General features: G+C 36.0%; 1 protein-coding gene, 1 long non-coding RNA gene and 1 pseudogene across 2 annotated transcripts; 2 read left to right on the top strand and 1 right to left on the bottom strand.

The window, feature by feature from the left end:
• Positions 1–2,802: 2,802 nt before the first annotated feature.
• On the bottom strand, positions 2,803–5,625 carry LOC106334831 (annotated as a pseudogene).
• Positions 5,626–8,281: 2,656 nt separating this feature from the next.
• On the top strand, positions 8,282–11,637 carry LOC106334621 (putative receptor-like protein kinase At3g47110). The gene is made up of 2 exons (XM_013772938.1): positions 8,282–10,978; positions 11,245–11,637. Exons 1-2 carry the CDS (start codon positions 8,290–8,292, stop codon positions 11,601–11,603), a joined length of 3,048 nt encoding a protein of 1,015 aa, XP_013628392.1. The 5' UTR covers positions 8,282–8,289; the 3' UTR covers positions 11,604–11,637.
• Positions 11,638–14,745: 3,108 nt separating this feature from the next.
• On the top strand, positions 14,746–15,701 carry LOC106332493. Its single transcript, XR_001268101.1, has 3 exons — positions 14,746–14,875; positions 15,223–15,315; positions 15,468–15,701. It is a non-coding gene; the product is annotated as an uncharacterized LOC106332493 (long non-coding RNA).
• The last annotated feature ends 3,283 nt before the right edge of the window (positions 15,702–18,984 follow it).

Below are 18,984 nucleotides of genomic sequence, written 5' to 3'. Positions count from 1 at the left end.
AGATCTCAGAGGAAGATATGACTAAGCTGTGGCATATGAGGCTTGGACATATAGGTGAGCGTGGGATGCAACATCTGTCGAAGTAAGATATGCTTCATTCTGATATTGGTTTGGAACTCTGCTCGAAAGAGTTTAAACAATTTTGTAAGGATGCAACATCTGCCAAACATCTTACAGACAGGGGAACACCACAACGGGATGGTGTTGCAAAATGGATAAACCAGATAATGCTAGAGAGAGCGATGTGCATGCTCTCTAGTGCTGGTTTAGAGAAGCGGGTTTGGGCTGAAGCAGTTAACACGGCTTGCTACTTGATAAATCTTGTTCCCCACATAGGCATCGAGTGCATGATACCTTCTGAGGTGTGGTTAGATAGATTTGCCGAATATTCACTTTTAAGAGTGTTTATGGGCTACAATGATGGAATAAAAGGATATATGGTCTGGTCTCCATCAGAAAACCGAATGGAATGGTGTCTTCGATGAAACATCTATGGTTAGGAGCTCAGGGTCCAGTTCAGAAGCAGAAAAGGGTAGCACTGATGAACAGGTGGAGCTACAAGATGATCATGAAGTGATCGATGTGCAGGCACACACATAAAATCAAATCAAGAGGAGCGTGTAGAAGATGTTCAGTTGGAGTCTACAAAGATTTAACCGCTTGACGCTACAGAGTGTAGCATCGTGAAAGATCAACCAAGAAGGGTTGATGTCAGGCCACCAGAGAGATATCGCTTCGAAGATATGGTGGGTTATGCACTTCAGGTTGCAGAGGAAGTGGATGCGTCATCTACTTACATGGAAGCTGTTTCTAGTCCCGAATCTGATAAATAGCATGTTGCAACGAGAGACGTGGAGTCTCATCAGAAGAATCATACATGGGACCTGGTCACATTACCATCGGAGAGAAGGGATGTTACATGCAAGTGGGTCTTCAAGATTAAGGATGGAGCATCACTGGCAGAAGGAGCTAAGTATAAAGCTCGGATTGTTGCAATAAGTTTCAGTCAGAGAGATGGAGTAGACTACAATGAGATATTCTCATCGATGGTCAGACATACGTCCATCAGAGTGTTGCTAGCGCTGGTAGCACGTCAGGACTTGGAGCTTGAGCAATTTGATGTGAAGACAGTGTATCTTCATGGAGAGCTAGAGGAGATATACATGACTCAGCCAGATTGTTGTCGAGTTCCTGAAAAGGATGACTATGTGTGTACGCTTCAGAAGTCACTTTGTTGATTTAAGCAGTCTCTCAGAGGATGGTACAAGAGATTCGACAGGTATATAATCAAGTTGGGCTACATCAGAAGTCCTTATGATTGGTGTGTCTGCATGAGTAAGTTGAAGGATGCGACGTTCATCTGTTTGGTACTCTACGTGGATGACATGTTGTTAGCTGAAGAGAAGTGTGACATCGAGAAGCTGGAGCTTCTGGGTTTTGAAGTTGAGATGAAGGATTTGCGTGCAGCAATGAAGATTTTAGGGATGGAGATCTTCAGAGATAAGAGATAGGGAGAAGGAGTTGTTCTTGTCACAGAAGGCCTACATTAATGAAGTGTTGACAAGGTTCGTGATGTCTTCAGATGAACATATCAGTATTCTGTGCACTGCAAATATTCATCTCACCATGTATATGGTTTAGCCCGTTGGGCATCTGGTCCGCAAGGACATTTTGCCCGTTGGGGCGAACGGCCCGTTGGGGCATCTGGTCCGCATGGACATCTGGTCCGCAAGGACATCTGGCCCGTTGGAGCATCTGGTCTGCAAGGACATTTGGTCCGCAAGGATATCTAGTCCGTTGGGATGTCTGGTCCGTTGGGACATCCGGCCCGTTGGGGCATCTAGTCCGTTGGGACATCTGGCCCGTTGGGACATCTGGCCCGTTGGGGGCGTCTGGTCCGTTGGGACATCTGGTCCGTTGGGACATCTAGTCCGTTGGGATATCCGGCTGATGACGAACGCCTGGCTCTAGTTGAGCATCTGGCCGTTAAAGGGCGTCTGGTTCGTCAGAGCAACACATCTGGTCTGAAGGGACATATGAGGCAAAAAGAGCGATGGTACATTTGGCGTTGAAGAACGCATCTGGTACATTTGGTGTTAATGGCGCATCTGGCACTTGAAAGTGCATCTTGTACATCTGGCGCTGATGGCGCATCTTGTACATCTGGCGCAGAGAAACGCATCTGGTACATCTGGCACTTGAAGGTGCATCTGGTACATCTGTTATTGAGAGGATTCAAGTCAAGGTATAGAATTGTTGATATGCCTTGAATCTGGATGTTACATCTAGGCGATGGATGTTACATCACGTACATCATACCGACTCGGTTGCATCAAGAGCGTTGCATCAAGTTATTATGGATGTTACATCTGATCGTGGGCTTAAGCCCATGAGTCCGTTTATTCTAGGGTTTTAGATGCGAGATGTTACTATATATATCTTGTATTCGAAGTAACCCTGAACTCGCACTCTGTAAGCTCAATATCGCCTCCAATAATAAGATATCTCTTTACCCGTGGACGTAGCCCTAGGGGTGAACGACGTTAAATATCTGTGTCGTAGTTACATCGCTTTTATTCATCTGTTTCCGCATCTGTTTTTCCTCACAATTGTTACAACACAAAATTCTATTTTCTGTTTAGCTGAAATTAAATCCAAAAATATTTACTTGGTTGAAAATCGCAGCCTTCAGCCATTCGGAGAATCCAAGAATCTACTTTGGAATCCATTAACGAGTCAGAGTCTTGTCCATCACATATAATAAAGACAGTTTGTTGGATAAACAAACAAAGACACTTTGAAACATTTTAAGAAATAGATTTTCTCACACAAGTTTATACCAAGTATATGATGGAGACTCGGAAATAGATTTTCAACTTGTGAATCAAATCAATTCCTCAGAGTTGTTTGAATTCACTTCTGAAAGACATGACGAATCTGGAAGAGGGTTTCTGGATATTTGCATGGAAGGCTTAGGAGGGACTTCGATTGCACCCAAGCTTCCTTCCATCATCTCAACACCTCTGTTTCATGGCTGGACGATTAGATGGACATGGCTGAATACACCAAGGACCCACCAAGATCTATCTTCTTGTCCGGACCAGGTAGTCCAAGTGGCAGGACGGGCTTGTGGTGGCAACCACCATCCGGATTCGATTTCCTCCCCATGCGGAAACTACCCTGCCTCTTCTGGACACCAAAGCGGTACTGGGTTCGATCCAGCCCAGGTAAAGCCCTCCCGGGTGAAGTGGACCGCTGCCTGACCGGGCCCAGGGGAATGACCCGCGAAGCGGGGAACCCCTAGATTATCAAAAAAAAAAAAAAGATCTATCTTCTTTGCAATCTCGTTTTCCTCTTTGGTACCATCACCAATTACGCATGTATGCTCTCCATTTTCAAGATCCTTATATATCCAATCAGGAAAGTAAGCCGAGCTAGAGTTAGAAGCAACATTTTCTTCTGTTTCTTTGTTCCTCGCTCCGATCATCTCGAGAACCAACATTCCGTAGCTATAAACATCTGACTTGTAGGAGACTGGGCCATACAGTCTTGAGAACACCTCTGGTGCAATGTAACCTATAGTTCCCCTTGTGTCTAGAAATGACAATATGCTTTCTCTTTTCTCACATAGCTTAGCGAGACCAAAGTCCGAGACCTTAGGACAGAGGTTATCATCTAACAGTACATTATGAGGTTTAATGTCAAAATGAACAATCCTTGTTCTGCAGCCATGGTGCAAATACTCAACTCCCCGAGCAACACCTAAAGCAATACCATATAGTGTACTCATATCTACATTCAGTGAATTCTTTCTAGAAACTCGTACACAATTGCTCTGTTGGTCCCTTCATAACAGGAACCAAGCAAAGAAACAATGTTAACATGAGATGTTTGGCTCATGCTAGCGACCTCATTGATGAAGTCTTCACCATTGCTCTTAAAATCCTTCATGTTTTTCACCGCAACCTTACGACCATCACGTAGGTTTCCTCCGTAAACAGTTCCAAAACCTCCTTTTCCAACTGTGTACGAAAATGATTTTGTAATTTTCTTCACTTCTGCGTAACTGTATTGTTTCAGTTGTACTAGCGTCCCTAGGTTCTGGTATTTCCGATGATGTGTACTTTTTTTCTTTCCAAAGCCTGATGAAAATGCCATGAACAAGAGAAGACCAATTGCAATTGATCCTAGAAAACAGATAAATTTTATTGGAGTTATAATTTTTATTGAGTTATTGGAAGACTTAAAACAGTTCTCAAAAGTTTTTGGGGTCAGAAACAAACCCAAGAATCCAGAAGCCACTCCGATGCCTAGAGACAGGGAAAAAAAAGGACAATCAGTTTCTAAGGTATGTTCAACTGAAACTGTTTCTCTTGAAAGGAAAAATAATAGACACCTATTTTTGCTGTTTTGGAGAGGCCTGCATGAAAAAATATGTCAGTTCAAAGTCACGACAGAACTTATTCATATCATTAAGACAGAACTTAGGAGTTTCTGAGGAAGGGAAGGGAGCTTCTCTGAATGATCACCAGAAAAGAAATGTAATAAATCATTTTCATGTTATGTAAACTAGTTCCAGATAAAAGGACGAGGAAGAGAGGAGATCTGGTTCTCGTGGAAGATCATTACCAAACCGAACTAAAGATTCAGATTAACTGAACTGAAACAGTGAATTTAGAATCCTAGAAAGGAAGAGAATGGGCACCTACCTGGTTTTGCGGTTTTGTAGGGCTCCATAAGAAAAACACATTAGGTCTCCAATAATTTCCCGGAAATTTCTCTTGGAACTAGGTGGGTTAGTATGACTTAGTCTCCCAATGGACTGGTAGACATTAGGTCTGGGCAAAAACACGAAATCCGAATAGGAACCCAAAAACATGAATCTCTATATACTTGATCCGAAATGTAAAAAATACTCCAATGGATGGTATAAAATATATAAGGATATTTGTGACATGGTGATTAGTATGTTGTAAATGCTGCGTTATGTGTCTTAGTGGAACTTACGAGGCTGGAAATCGACTTATGAGCAAATTGTTACAAGTTTTGTCAAAGGGAATAAATTAAGATGCACAAAGAAACTTGCTAATAGTTCAGAAACATACCAGAAGGGAGCATTTGATTGCATTTGATTTTTGATGAAGAGTTTCTCTTGCAGCAAACAGGAATGCCGACATCGTAGCCGCAGACTCCACCAGTGGATTTACATTCTTGACACGTTCCTTCAATCATCAGCTTCACCTCGAATCCTTTTTGGAGAACAATTTGTAAACGGGTCATATCCAAAGTTTCCCTCTCTGGGACATAACTTGTGGGAACAGTGATGTTGAAACTCGCATAACATTTTTTCATGATTTTCATTGCTCTGATGCATTGAGGCCACACCAATCTTTGGACATTTGAAATTCGCGGGATTGGGAAGATGAGGTTCGCAGAGATAGTATACAAAGAGGGTCGTGTACTCTGGTGAAAGCTGAAATAGTTCATTAGTCAATGTTGTACCGGTGAATGTAGAATTGCAGAATGATCCAACTAAAAAGTCTTGCCTCGCAAATCCAAGGGTGTTGGTTGAGTTGTCCATGTAAAGGCGACGGTACATCTGACCTGAGAAGGTAAAGTATGTCTTGTCCGAGTTTTGGTCACACTGAAGCCCCAAAGAAGGATGACCACAAGGTTTTGGTCGAGCCTCTCCCCAGAAAGGAAACCCCGCTGAGATATTCCCACAGTGAAACAGTTGATCGCAAGATTTAAGGTCTGGTTGACTTAGAGCACAAGGAAGATGGTGAAAGTAGAACAAGAAGAATAATAGCAAGATCAGACGAAAATTTGGTTTTGAGAAAGGGAAGAGTATTGGAGAGGACATGCTTGATTGATATCTGAGTAGACTTGGTTTATGTTAGTTGACTTAGACTTTTCTACTTTAAATTATTTTTTATCTAAATGTCCAATTGGGTCAAATCATTTTTTTATTCAAAAACTCGATCAGCATAACCAGCAAACAAAAACTTTTAAATATGCACCCGCCCCGCCGAAACCCGCCAAACCTGTGGGTAATATTAATTATATTAAAAAGAATTATTTTATTTAAAAAGAATTATTTTAATTAAAAATTATTATTTTTTAAAAAATAATATTAAAATAAAATATTTATAATTAAAATTATATAAATATTTACAATATTTTATATATTTTTACGGATTTTTTTTTATAAACTTTTTTAAAAAAATTTGCGGATTATCGGATACCCGCGACTCAAGTTCGGCTGACCCGTACCGGCCAGCTTAAAATAATCTCAACCCGTACTTGTACCAACTATTCAAAATTTTCAAATTGTTCGACCAGCACCCGTCCCGCGGCGGGTCAAAATCAAACAGTACGGAACCTGCGGGCAATGATTAAAATTCCCAGCTCTACAAGCATATAGTACACCACTGAACATGAGTTTAACTGGTGACCACTTTAATGAACGTTAGGAATTGCAGAGAAAAAATTTCTAAAGAACTATATGGAATAAATTAGAAGGAAAAATTGGAGAGGAAAAATGTAACAAATTGTTATAGTAAATAGTAACCAAAACAAGGAACAAATCTTCAAACAATAAATCATTTGATAATTAACTCTAAAAAAATAATGGATGTAAATACCAGAGTGAGTCTGTAAGGTGGTACAAAACATATCCAAACTCGAAGTATTATTATCCAAACCCGAACATGTAACCCAAAAGACAAAAGTACAAATTAATCACAAATATAAATATTTGATACATAAAGAATTTTTTATCTACTTACAAATAGTTTAGGTTGGCCCATAACATTTAAGATTTGTCAAATCAACATATGTCATAAAGTTCTTTATTTGATAAGATTTAAAAATTATACTCACTTGTTATAAATTTTAAATGATTTAAAAAGTGAGTATAATTTTTAAATCTTAAGATTGTCTTTTAAAATATTTTATTTTGAAAATATTAAAATAATAGGTAAGATATTATATATATTTAATAATAACTAAGTTATTTGTAGGAGAAAAAATAGAAAATTAAATGTTATGGGCCAAATTTTTTATCTACTTGTAACGAGTGAGTATAATTTCTAAATGTTATCTACTTACAAAAACTATGTCAAATCAACATATGTCATAAAGTTCTTTATTTGATAAAATTTAAAAATTATACTCACTTGTTAATCTAACTTTTTTTTATAGATTTTTAGTATTTATTTATTACATTATTAAAATTATATAGCAACATAGAAAGCAATGGCAGAGTTCTTTTTAAACATAACTATTTTTGTCAAAAAAATTCTATGTTATGTGAAATTTTTTTGTGTTTTTATTTTATTTTCGGTATTAGTTATGTATTATTAATGTTATTATTTATTTTTATCATATTTTTATTTTATATGTAGCATTATTGAATAATAAGTCTTATATTTAAGTATTTAACTAATTTGTTATTATCAATATGTTTTAAAGTTTAATCATTATATACATATTAAATAAAAAGTTTCTAAAAGTAATATTTTGTTTATGCATAAATTTTTTTTTTGGTCAAAATTTTAGAAATGGTTATTCAAATAAAAAAAGTTAAACATCAAAATGAATTTGTGAATAGCGTTATGATAATGAGGTAACACACTATTTATATATTTTTATTTTTCTCGTAAAATGATGTATTATTGGAGTGATATCCCTCATTTTTAATGTTTTTCCTTTGTTTGCTGCTGCTAACATAAAACTCACTCACTTGTCTGGTACCTTGTTGTCTGGAACCTTGTGGTCGAGTGGTAATGAGACGGGTTTGAGACGCGAACACGTTTGAAATTTGATCCACAAACTGCATGAAACTAAGTCACATTGCTCTTAGACACTTACATTGATATGAGCTCTTGTTTTCGGTTTATTTAAATATTCAGATAACGTCTATCCATGAGTTGCACATCTCTTTGAAATCTATTGTGAGCATATTCATAAGTCTGGAATACTCACATGTTAATAAAAGAAAACATAAAACTCACTTTCTTACTTAACTTATATTTGTTATAAAGAACTGTAATTGTGATGCTTGGCCTATGTTGATTTGACATAGTTTCTCTCTTACTGATGCATGTACGTTGATTCTTTTCAAACACGTTGATAGAGAAGGCAACGACCTTTAGTTAAAGTACTTTTGGAAATTTACTGCCATTTATTTCCTCTGGTTCCGTCTTTTTAAATAATTTATTCCCTCACCAAGTAGTTTTGTTTTCTCATTTCGTCCTTTTGACACAACTGATAATTTTGTTATTTTCAATGCATCTTCCTTGTATGAGCCTTATGCTATTTCATTTGCTTGCTCTTGTATACTCGTGCCAGGCTTCCAGATTCAACGATGAGACGGACAAACAAGCCCTGGTCGAATTCCAGACCCATTTAACCGAGAACAGCCGGCTTGTCTTAGCTTCGTGGAACAAGTCTTTTCATCTCTGCAACTGGACTGGAATTATATGTGGTCGTAGGCACAAGAGGGTCACTGGTTTAGACCTCAGCGGGATGAAGCTAACTGGCGTTATCTCGCCCTCCATCGGTAACCTCTCTTTCCTCACATCTCTTATTCTTGCAGACAACTCTTTCCATGGTAGCATCCCTCTTGAGGTAGGGAAGTTGTTCAGGCTTCAACACTTGAACCTAAGCAACAACGTTCTTGGAGGTGGGATTTCACTTGGCATACCAAACTGTTCTGCCCTTTTGACCAATGATCTATCCTCCAACAATCTTGAACACGACGTTCCTTCTGAACTAGGCTCACTTTCTTCGGTTGTCATCCTGTCTCTCCGTGGAAACAATCTGACAGGGAGGTTCCCTGCTTCTCTTGGGAACTTAACATCACTCCGGAAGCTTGATATAGAGTACAACCGTATGGAAGGAATGATTCCTTACAGCATGTCTAGACTTGCACGGATGAAGTATCTCCGAATAGCTGGAAACAGCTTTTCGGGGATTTTTCCGCGTCCTATTTGCAACCTGTCCTCTCTTTTGTTTCTATCCATCCCCGACAACCGTTTCTATGGTAAACTAAGGCCTGACATTGACCAGCTTTTTCCAGACATTCAAGTGCTGTTCTTGGGAGGAAACAAATTCGAAGGGGAGATTCCATCTTCACTGGCCAATATTACATCTCTCAGAAAATTTGATATTGAAGAATGCCACATGACGGGAAGCATCCCTTTAAGTTTTGGGAGATTACATAATCTCGAAGTACTTGCGCTTGCTTATAATTCTCTGGGAAGTTACTCCTCTAGAGATCTTGATTTCATTGGCAGTTTGAATAACTGCACTCAACTTCAGTTTCTTGGTGTTGGCTACAACAAACTTGGGGGCAACTTGCCTCCTCTCATATCCAATCTATCCAGTCTATTGACGTATCTCTTCCTTGGAGGAAATGCCATCTCTGGGAGCATTCCTCTTGACATCGGAAATCTTGAGAGCCTCCAATCATTCAAGGTTGAACAGAACCTCTTGACAGGTGAAATTCCGGCCTCCATCGGGAAGCTTTCTAGAGTAGAGAGGCTCTACTTACAGTTTAATATGATGTCAGGAGACATACCATCTTCCTTTGGGAACCTCAGTATGGTAACGCAAATTTATTTGTATAACAATGATTTCAAAGGAAGCATCCCTTCCAGTCTTGGAAACTGCACTTACCTTCTTTACCTTGGGCTTGATTTCAACATGCTGTGTGGCTCCATACCTGGAGAGCTCATGAACGTCCCATCTCTTGTTACCTTGGATATTTCACATAACAATTTAACAGGACAGATCCCCAATGAAGTAGGAAAGTTGGTCAGTCTTGTTCGACTAGATGTTTCACTCAACCAATTATCTGGACATGTACCACAAACCCTGGGGAACTGTCTATGCATGGAAGAAATTTTATTGAACGGAAACTTTTTTGAAGGAACCATCATAGATATCAGAGCGTTGAGGAACCTACGACTCCTTGATCTGTCCAACAACAATCTTTCTGGCACCATACCTGAGTATCTGGTAAACCTCTCTGCTATTCAGTTTCTAAATCTCTCTGTGAATAATCTTGATGGCCCAGTACCAACTGAAGGAATTTTTCAAAAATCAAGAAACGTCTCGGTCTTTGGAAACAAAAATCTATGTGGAGGGGTTGCTGAACTAAAGCTGAAACCATGCTCAGAAACAAAAGCAAGAGAGCATTCTTCAACGAGAAGGAAAATCGCCATTGGCGTTGGGGCAGCTGTTACTTTGTTTATTCTTTCAGTAATGGTTATCATCTCTCTCTCTTGGTTCAAGAAACGAAGCAGCATGAAACAAAGGGTAAGCAGCAACACACGTCATATGGATAATTTAAGTATTGCACCCTTACATGAAAGGGTACGGTATGGAGAACTTCATAGTGCAACCGGTGGATTTTCTTTGGGAAACATGATTGGGACAGGGAACTTTGGTGTTGTGTATAAAGCATTTCTCGGTCCTGAAAACAGAGCAGTTGCCATCAAAGTGTTAAATCTCAAGTTTCATGGAGCTGCCAAGAGCTTTATTGCAGAATGTGAAGTCTTGAAGAGTGTGAGGCATCGCAACCTTGTGAAGCTCCTAACAGCTTGCTCGAGCATTGATTTCAAAGGTGATGAATTCAGAGCACTGGTGTATAAGTTCATGCCAAATGGAAGCCTGGATATGTGGCTGCACGGAGAAGAGCAGCTAGAAGGGACCAACAATACCTCAAGGCCTTTGAGCATTCTTGAGAGGTTTAACATTGCCATAGACGTGGCTTCTGCCGTGGAGTATCTTCATGTTAACTATCATGACCCTATAGTTCATTGTGATCTTAAGCCAGGAAACGTCCTTCTAGACGATGATCTAACAGCCCATGTTAGTGACTTTGGTCTAGCTCGGCTGCTCCTCAAATTCGACCAAGAATCCTCCCTTAGCTCGTCCAGCATCAGAGGAACGATCGGCTATGCCGCACCAGGTAAACATATCACACATGTGTCATGTTAAGATGAAGAGATAGTATATTCTCTTGTCACTCCAATATTTTTTTTGAATGAATGTTAAATTTTATTCATCAAAAAACTTTTTTTACAATGGGTGTGTAATTTTGTAGCCTAAAATATTAAATAAAAAATAGACTAATGAACTAAATTGGTTGTGTCACTGTGTACCAAACCAGACACTTTGTAGCCTACAATATTAAATAACAACAGACTAATCTTGTTTATGTGAGTTATGGTGCAGAATATGCAATGGGAGGACAACCATCAATACATGGTGATGTGTACAGCTTTGGAGTTCTTCTTCTGGAAATGTTCACTGGAAAAAGACCATCTAATGAGTTATTTGGGGGAAACTTTACCCTCCAGATCTACACCAAGTTGGCATTACCGGAAAATGTATTAGACATTGCGGACAAATCGTTACTTAGCGGTCTCAGAGTAGGATTCCCTCTTGAAGTGTGCTTGAAACTGGTTTTGGAGTTGGGACTTAGGTGCTGTGAACAATTTCCTATGAATCCGTTGACCGTGCGTGAAGTTGTAAAGCAGCTATACACAATCAAAGGGAGGTTCTTCAAAGCCAGAAGGATAGTCAGGCGTTGATGACATGATGTGTTTGTGGCTTCCTCACTATATACAGATACATAAGTTTCCAGAATTGGTTTTCTCAACTACTATGCTTCAGAAAAATATGAATGTTTTTCAATCCTCGGTTTTCCCTTGTAATTTCTCAGTTTCGTGATCCAAAATCTTGATTTTTTTTTTCTTTTCTTCAAGTTGTCTGTATGTTAGTTACTTATCATAGTGATCATGTAAGGAGATCACAGGTCCTCATTAGAGTGGCTAAAAATGTCTTCTTAAGTGTTCTAGGGTGTCTCTCTATAATGTTTGCAAGCAATGAGAGGGCTTGTCACAGTCAACTGATGACTACTATCTGATTGTAAAGTTCCAAATTTGTGTTTTAAGTTAATAGTCCAACCTGGTACAAATATATATAGCCGTTAAGCATAACTTGCCGCTTTGTTAGCATTAAAATACTACATGGTGTCTATTGAGAAGTCCTGAAGACTAATAAAGTTTTGTTTTTTTCTTCTTCACAAAGTTGATTTAACGACTTCACTTTTTTTGAACGAAAGTTACTTGACTTAGATGGTAACTGGTAAAGCCAATTTGGAAAATTCTGGCAGTTTTCTCAGTGGATTGCTACCACCAGTTAAATTAATTTTTGCATTTGTTTGACTCCCTATCAGAAATACCAAATGCTCTGAATGAGAAAGTTTCTTTTACATGTTTTATTTGCTCTTATGTTTGATAAAAATTGATCTAGTCGACACTGATGAGCTTTAAATCCTCTGAATGGATGACAATATATCTTGCCGGCCAAGGAAAACAAACTGTGCGTAAACGCCATAGAACATTTTGTTAAGCTAGATGAACTTCTAGCATAAAACCAATTGGTGATAAATGAAATGGTTTATCTATTTTATATGTTGGTTAGGATTTTTTCCAACTACCAATGTGGAACATTTTATGTCTAATATGCCTCCTCGAGATGATGACTGTTGAAAAAAATTTCGGAATGTTCGGATAAGGATCGATGGGCCAAATTTGGGCTAGATCGATGTGGATCGGGTTGGAATGCATGTATCAGGCTATGATACCATGTTAAACTAGATGTGTTTCCAACCTAAAACTAATTGGTGATAAATGAAATGGTTTATCTATTTTATATATTGCTTAAGATCCCTATGTGGGACATTTTTTATCTGATACTTTTTGTTTCTTTGGCGAATAAATTATTTGGGCATAATGAAACACAAAGCCTGTCTTCATTAGTCGACTTTTTCAAATCCATGATATGATATGTCCCATTGAAAAGTCGTAAAGACTACTTTATTTCATTTTTAAGTTCTTGCAACCTTTTTTATTTATCAATACAATTAACACATATGATCATTTTTTTTCAGATTTATCTAGAGTGGGCATTTGGGTACCCACTGGGGTTTAGTTTGAATTCATTTGAGTTTCAGATTTTTGGAGTTAAAATTTTCAGTTCCGTTCGGGTATTTATAAATTTCAGTCCAAGTTTGGTTTGAGTACGGGAGCAATATATGATAAAATACTTAAACTTAACAGAAAAATAATTTAGCTTGAAAATTAGGATAAAAAATCAATAGACATTTGACGTATTTTATTGTCTTAAATATTGTTTAGATATTTACTTATGATTATTTGTATACATTTTGAAATATTTTGAACAACTTTAAAATATATTATACATTTTGGATTTGTTTGGATATTAAATCTAAAAATAACTAATATATTTGATATTAAATCCAAAATAACTAATATATTTAACTATATAAATCTAATTTCGATACCAAAATATTTCGGTTAGGATTGGGTTTGGATCCAGTTTTCTTGATAACAAATTTTTTTATCCATTCGGATATTTAACCAGTTTCGGTTAGGGTTTGGTACTACTTTTTCGAACGAGTTCAGCTCGGTTCTTCGGGTCAGGATTTTTTTGTCCAATCCTAGATTTGTCATTAGCTTTTATCGGAATATTACACTTTGTGTCATTATGGTTTGGTTTTGCCTAAATATCAATTTATCATTAAGAGTAAATTAACAAATGAAGAAAACCCCAATAACATATCCTTTTAAAATCGTTTATTATTCTATTAACTAAAGAGAATAAACCGAAACGACCGTTACATAGACGGTATTACAACAAAATGTTCTATCTACTTTACAAAGATTTCCGCCTGGCTGCATCACTTTGAACAGTCCTATGAAATCCATTCCTTATGGTACTCTTTGTGCTATATCGATATCGAAGATCTCTTTTAAGCATTTTCTCCAATATTCTGTAAAATTCGCGGCTTTTTGGAATTGAAATTCAAATCTCCTGCTATAAAAACATTAATGAACCTTTGATCAAAATACTGGATCAATTGGACTTCCACAAACCGTTAATATCTTTTTAGTAATTACATTATTTTTTTTTCCATATTTTACTCAGTGTAATAATTTCATTAATTATATTACATTAACAGTAGATCACATCATTAATTACATTACCATAGTAATAATAGTGTAAATTTTATTTATTAGTTAATCAATATTAACTTTGTGCCAATTATAAAATCAAAAATGTAAAATGACTGGTTTTACATATGGTTAGACGTTCGGTTTAGTTTGTTTTACTAAGATTTTTTTTTAATTTTAGTTTCAATCGGTGAAAAATTACGTAGCCAAAAATATAATTCAAAGACATGTTTTGTGAATAAAATAATAAAAAGTATTACATTTATTCTTTTTTTCACTCCATATAATTATTTTACTAAATAAAAAACTATTTCTAAATATATTTATTGTCTTCTCAGTCTGAATGAGTTCGATTAAGATGTATAGGAACATAAAAATTTCTAAATAACAAATGTATCTGAAACGAGTTCGGATATTTGTACCAAAAATAACCATATTATCCGATTCGGTCTATGTCTTTTGAATTCAATTAGTTATATTTCAACATATCTAAAATATATAATATTAATTATGAAAAAAATATCAATATATAAAAATGTCAGAAGTAATACATGGGCCGGATGTGCAGATCAATCTCCGGTTTACGATTCAACGTTGACGTTGACTTTGCTTGCTATTTGAGGCTTTTTATGGGCTTTCTTATAAGCCCATTTTGTAATTAATAAGCCCACACGTATCGCGGTTATACGCCTCTCTCGTCACAGGATCCTCTTTTCTCGTCGTCTCTTCGCTCGTGTTTGAAGTCACCGCATAAACCCTAGCTTTGTGGATTCGATTCGTTATCATGGATCAACAGCCAGAACCAGTTACTTACGTCTGCGGAGGTAAACCATCTTCTTCCTCTTCTTGAATCGGAACTTAATAATACACAGGAGAAGAGATTATGTGAAGACACGCCTCTTTTGAGTAGCCATATGAACCCTAATCTATTTTAATAATTGGCTTAGTTAGGAGGCCTAAATCAATCTGATGATCTTTCAATATGTCGATACTTCTCTGTATTGGTTTGATCTTAATGACTTGAGGTCTTTTGAGGAGGAGCTCTGCCTTTTTTTTTTGCTGCTTCTCCCAAGCAGCCTCAGACATTATACAATTTCTTGATAGATTATCATTGCAATTTATCTTTAGTTTGCAAAACTTGTTTTGTCTGAATGGGTTTTGGTTTTGGAAGATTGTGGACAAGAGAATACTTTGAAGTCTGGGGATGTGATCCAGTGCAGAGAGTGTGGCTACCGTATTCTCTACAAGAAGCGTACCCGTAGAGGTGAGACTTACCTCTATCAACACTAATCCTAATTGTGTAGTGTAATGGTTTTGTTAGATACATTCCGGTCTAGTCTACTATTTTGTTTTTTTTGTTTGCAGTGCTAATCTATCACTCTCCGTCTAATTATGTGGTTGTTGATTCTCTTGCAGTTGTTCAATACGAAGCTCGCTGAGAACCACAACCCCTAAAGATGATTCCAAGCCTGCTAAGATGGCATTAAGACGTTTCCTGCATCTGATTGTAATATATCTGGACTAGACTGTTTCTGTTTCTGTTGTTGGCTACGTGGCTTTGATTTGATTGCCAATGACTTGTGTAATCTCTTTTAACTATTTGGTAAATGGAGAAATCCTATAATAACGGATTCACTTTGGTAGAGTCCACTATTGGCTATATATGCGCTAAAGTAGTTTCAGAGCCATATATTTTGTGTCGATGCATCAAAAAGAAATCTTCACAAGGAAACTTGTAAAATGCTTCATATTATGTCAAAGTTAAGCAAGTTATATCAAATCTTCATAAAGTTGAGCGAATGAATACTAACTAAAGTTTTTTATTTTGTTTCAGTTTGTATAAACCCATAAACGAATAATCGGGGCATCGTATTAACATTCATCAAATACTTTGCACAAAAAACATATTTGAATGAAATTATAAATCCAATCACGATGATGATTATAAATATAATTATAACGATGATGTGATGGTGATATATATCAGAACATATCTGGAGTCTGACATCGAAAAGAAAAGAATGAAACAGAGCCAAAATCAACTTGCCGGCAATCAATATCAGTTTTTCTAGACTCAATCAGTAAAATCGGCAAGCCATCTTTGGCTCAATATCATTCTCTATTTTTCCGTGCAAGACTCTCTGATACATATAGAAACTCTCATCATCACCATCACTGTTTTTCTTTATCTTGTGATCGTGTCATGGTAAAGTTCTTACTCTTGATGAATGTATTTATAGGAATAATGTAGTGATGATTGTATTAATTAATTTCATATTTTAATTTTGCAATTCTTAGAAAACCAAAAAATATTCTTATTCGAACAATCTTATCCGTGCATGGTTTTAGTGCATGCTAGCAGAAAAAAAAAACAGGAAGAATTTCGACCATAACCATATATTGAAGAATATAACTACTTTAAAAGATCGATTGACCTTAATTATAAAATTCGACTTCAGATTTTATGTGAATAATTAGTATTCGTACCTCACTCACAAGTCACACCACTCCAAACTCCAAAAGCATCGTTAGAAATCAACTTGTAATATCTATTTGAGGATTGGACATTTCGACTAATATGTGGTTGATTGGCAAAAGTAAGTCATCGATCGTCAAACAAAAATAGAAAGTTTATTTATAATATTTATATGTTTGACGAACTGCAATTAATTTCATTTTTATGTGTGAACGGAATATAAATAGAAATGTCGAAATGGTCATTAAGGTGAGAATGTGTTTCATCATATTTTCCAAGGCTCAGAGCATACTAATACATGTTATTCACAAGAATCACAACTTTTAAGTAACATAACTCTGCCCACTTTTTTTCGTCAGCTCTTAACACTACCCACTAATCACTAGACTTTCCATTTGTGTTAAGCACCCTATCCTGTGGTCCTTATCGATAAGTGGTATAAACAATCTAATTAGATTATTCATTTGTGTAGGAACGTAATGAACTTTCAAGGAGAATGTTGTGTTTACAGTTTTCGTTGTTTCCAGCCAATGTACATGGTACGTATAAGCAGCAACTAATCAGAGAGTTTGTCATTAGTAGGTCTAGCTAGATAAACATAAACATGGTTTTCTTGATCTTCGTGTGAAAGCAGCTCTGATCCCGTTTCATGTTATTAACGACAAGCTCGTTGATAAAAAAGATGGACAAACTAATTAATGCGATAAAGTTAGTTTTAATTCTCTGTATTGATATTGCGACCGATTTTTGTGTCAAAATAATTTGTCACAATATTATAACGATTTGCTGACAAATTTGTGACAAAACTATTATGTTACAAAATAGTAACTATTTAGTCATAATATTGTAACATAATAAAAAGTAACAAAAGAATGTCATAAATGATAACAAACTAGTGACGAAAAGTTCCGTCTTACATATTGTTAGTAATTATGAGACCATAACTCGTCACTAATTCGCATATATTTGTTATTAAGTGACACAACATCATCAAATTTTCTGACTATTTTTGTTAAAATTAGTTTCTTTATAATAAAACATGTAAATTTTATTCACGTGAATATAACATAGTGAAGAGTCATTGATTCTTACTCTAAAAAGTTTTTTTTTCTCAGTTTCAAAAACTAAACCGTTACTTCTATTTGTAAACATGAGATTAGATTCTCTATATATGATCAAATTATAAAATTTAATCAAACCATTATATCTGTGTTTTTTGTGCTAAGAATCTTAATATCATTGGTGATTGAGATTTGCTACAAAGTATTTTAACTTTTTGTTTTTGGTAATATGTTAAATTATTATACCAAATTTTAATTTTTTTTACGGACAACACACATAGAACTTGTAGCGGATGAAACATAAAGAGCTATTCTTGGGTTATTTGAGGGTTCGCCAACCAATAAGAATTAATTATTTTATATTTAGTATCTATTAAAATAGAAAACAAAATATTGGTAATTTATATCATAATTTTAAAATAAGTAAAAAAAAAAATAAAAAATATTTTTAACACCGTCAGCAGCTTACTATAACTCTAAACTCCTTGATAAACCATAAACTCTTGGATAAATCTTAAACCCTAAATCAAAAACACTAAACTCTAAATCTTAAAAACACTAAACCTAAGGATAAATCTTAAACCCTAAATCAAAAACACTAAACCCTAAACCCTAAATCTTGTGTGTGTTTGAAGTCGGTCATGAGGATTTGAGGTTTATAAAAAAAATTGCAAAAAGGTTTATAATAATTCACATGAAAATCATTTAATATCCTCTTTTTGTATTTTATAATTATCTTTTATTTCTTTTGTTTTTTTTTTTTGACCAAATTATTTCTTTTGTTGGCCATATTATGTATTTGACAAATCATTGTATCTAAGTTTCTTTGATTACACTAGACGTACAAGTATAAGTTTATGTGCACATGTGTCTCTGCAGAGACCCCATAAGTAATTAGCTTAAGAAAAGATCCCTCCGTTGAGAAGTAGAGGGAGTCTTGACTCAACCAACACTCGCAAATTATTTAGTTTGGCATAAAATTTATTTTATCGCTTGTGCATTCAAAAGATCAAGCCGACTATCACTTCCCAATGAGGGGTATTTTCCTTGTCAAAATTACTCAATGTAAATAAGTAAATATTTTTGTTAAAATTAACACACGACTTAAAATCAGGTAGTGGGTTTCTAATTTTTTTTAATAGGCCGCGTTAAAAATTTTAAGTGGAGCCATAACTTTTTCACTCTAGCGCTTTAAGTATTGCCAAGTATTTCACGAACTCAATTATAACCCCAAGAAAAACACAAGTACCTGAGGCATTTGATAACTTCTGCCCCTAACAAATCTTAAAACGAAATTATCTTTGTAGATTTCTTCTCTTATTTGTTTTTTTCTCCGTCGCCTTCAGTTAGAAAGGTAATTTCTACATGATGTTGGATTTTGAGAAATTGGTTTGAA

This window comes from Brassica oleracea, chromosome C3 (assembly GCF_000695525.1).
Source record: "Brassica oleracea var. oleracea cultivar TO1000 chromosome C3, BOL, whole genome shotgun sequence".
NCBI classification, from domain to species: domain Eukaryota; kingdom Viridiplantae; phylum Streptophyta; class Magnoliopsida; order Brassicales; family Brassicaceae; genus Brassica; species Brassica oleracea.
Note: the sequence above shows the minus strand (reverse complement) of the source record. Positions and strands in the feature narration are given on the sequence as shown.

Bases quoted from the DNA above. Each gene is read 5' to 3' on its own strand.
- LOC106334621 (XM_013772938.1), top strand. From the start codon at position 8,290: ATGCATCTTCCTTGTATGAGCCTTATGCTATTTCATTTGCTTGCTCTT. The intron at 10,979-11,244 runs GTAAACATATCA...GTTATGGTGCAG, and splicing joins GATCGGCTATGCCGCACCAG to AATATGCAATGGGAGGACAA.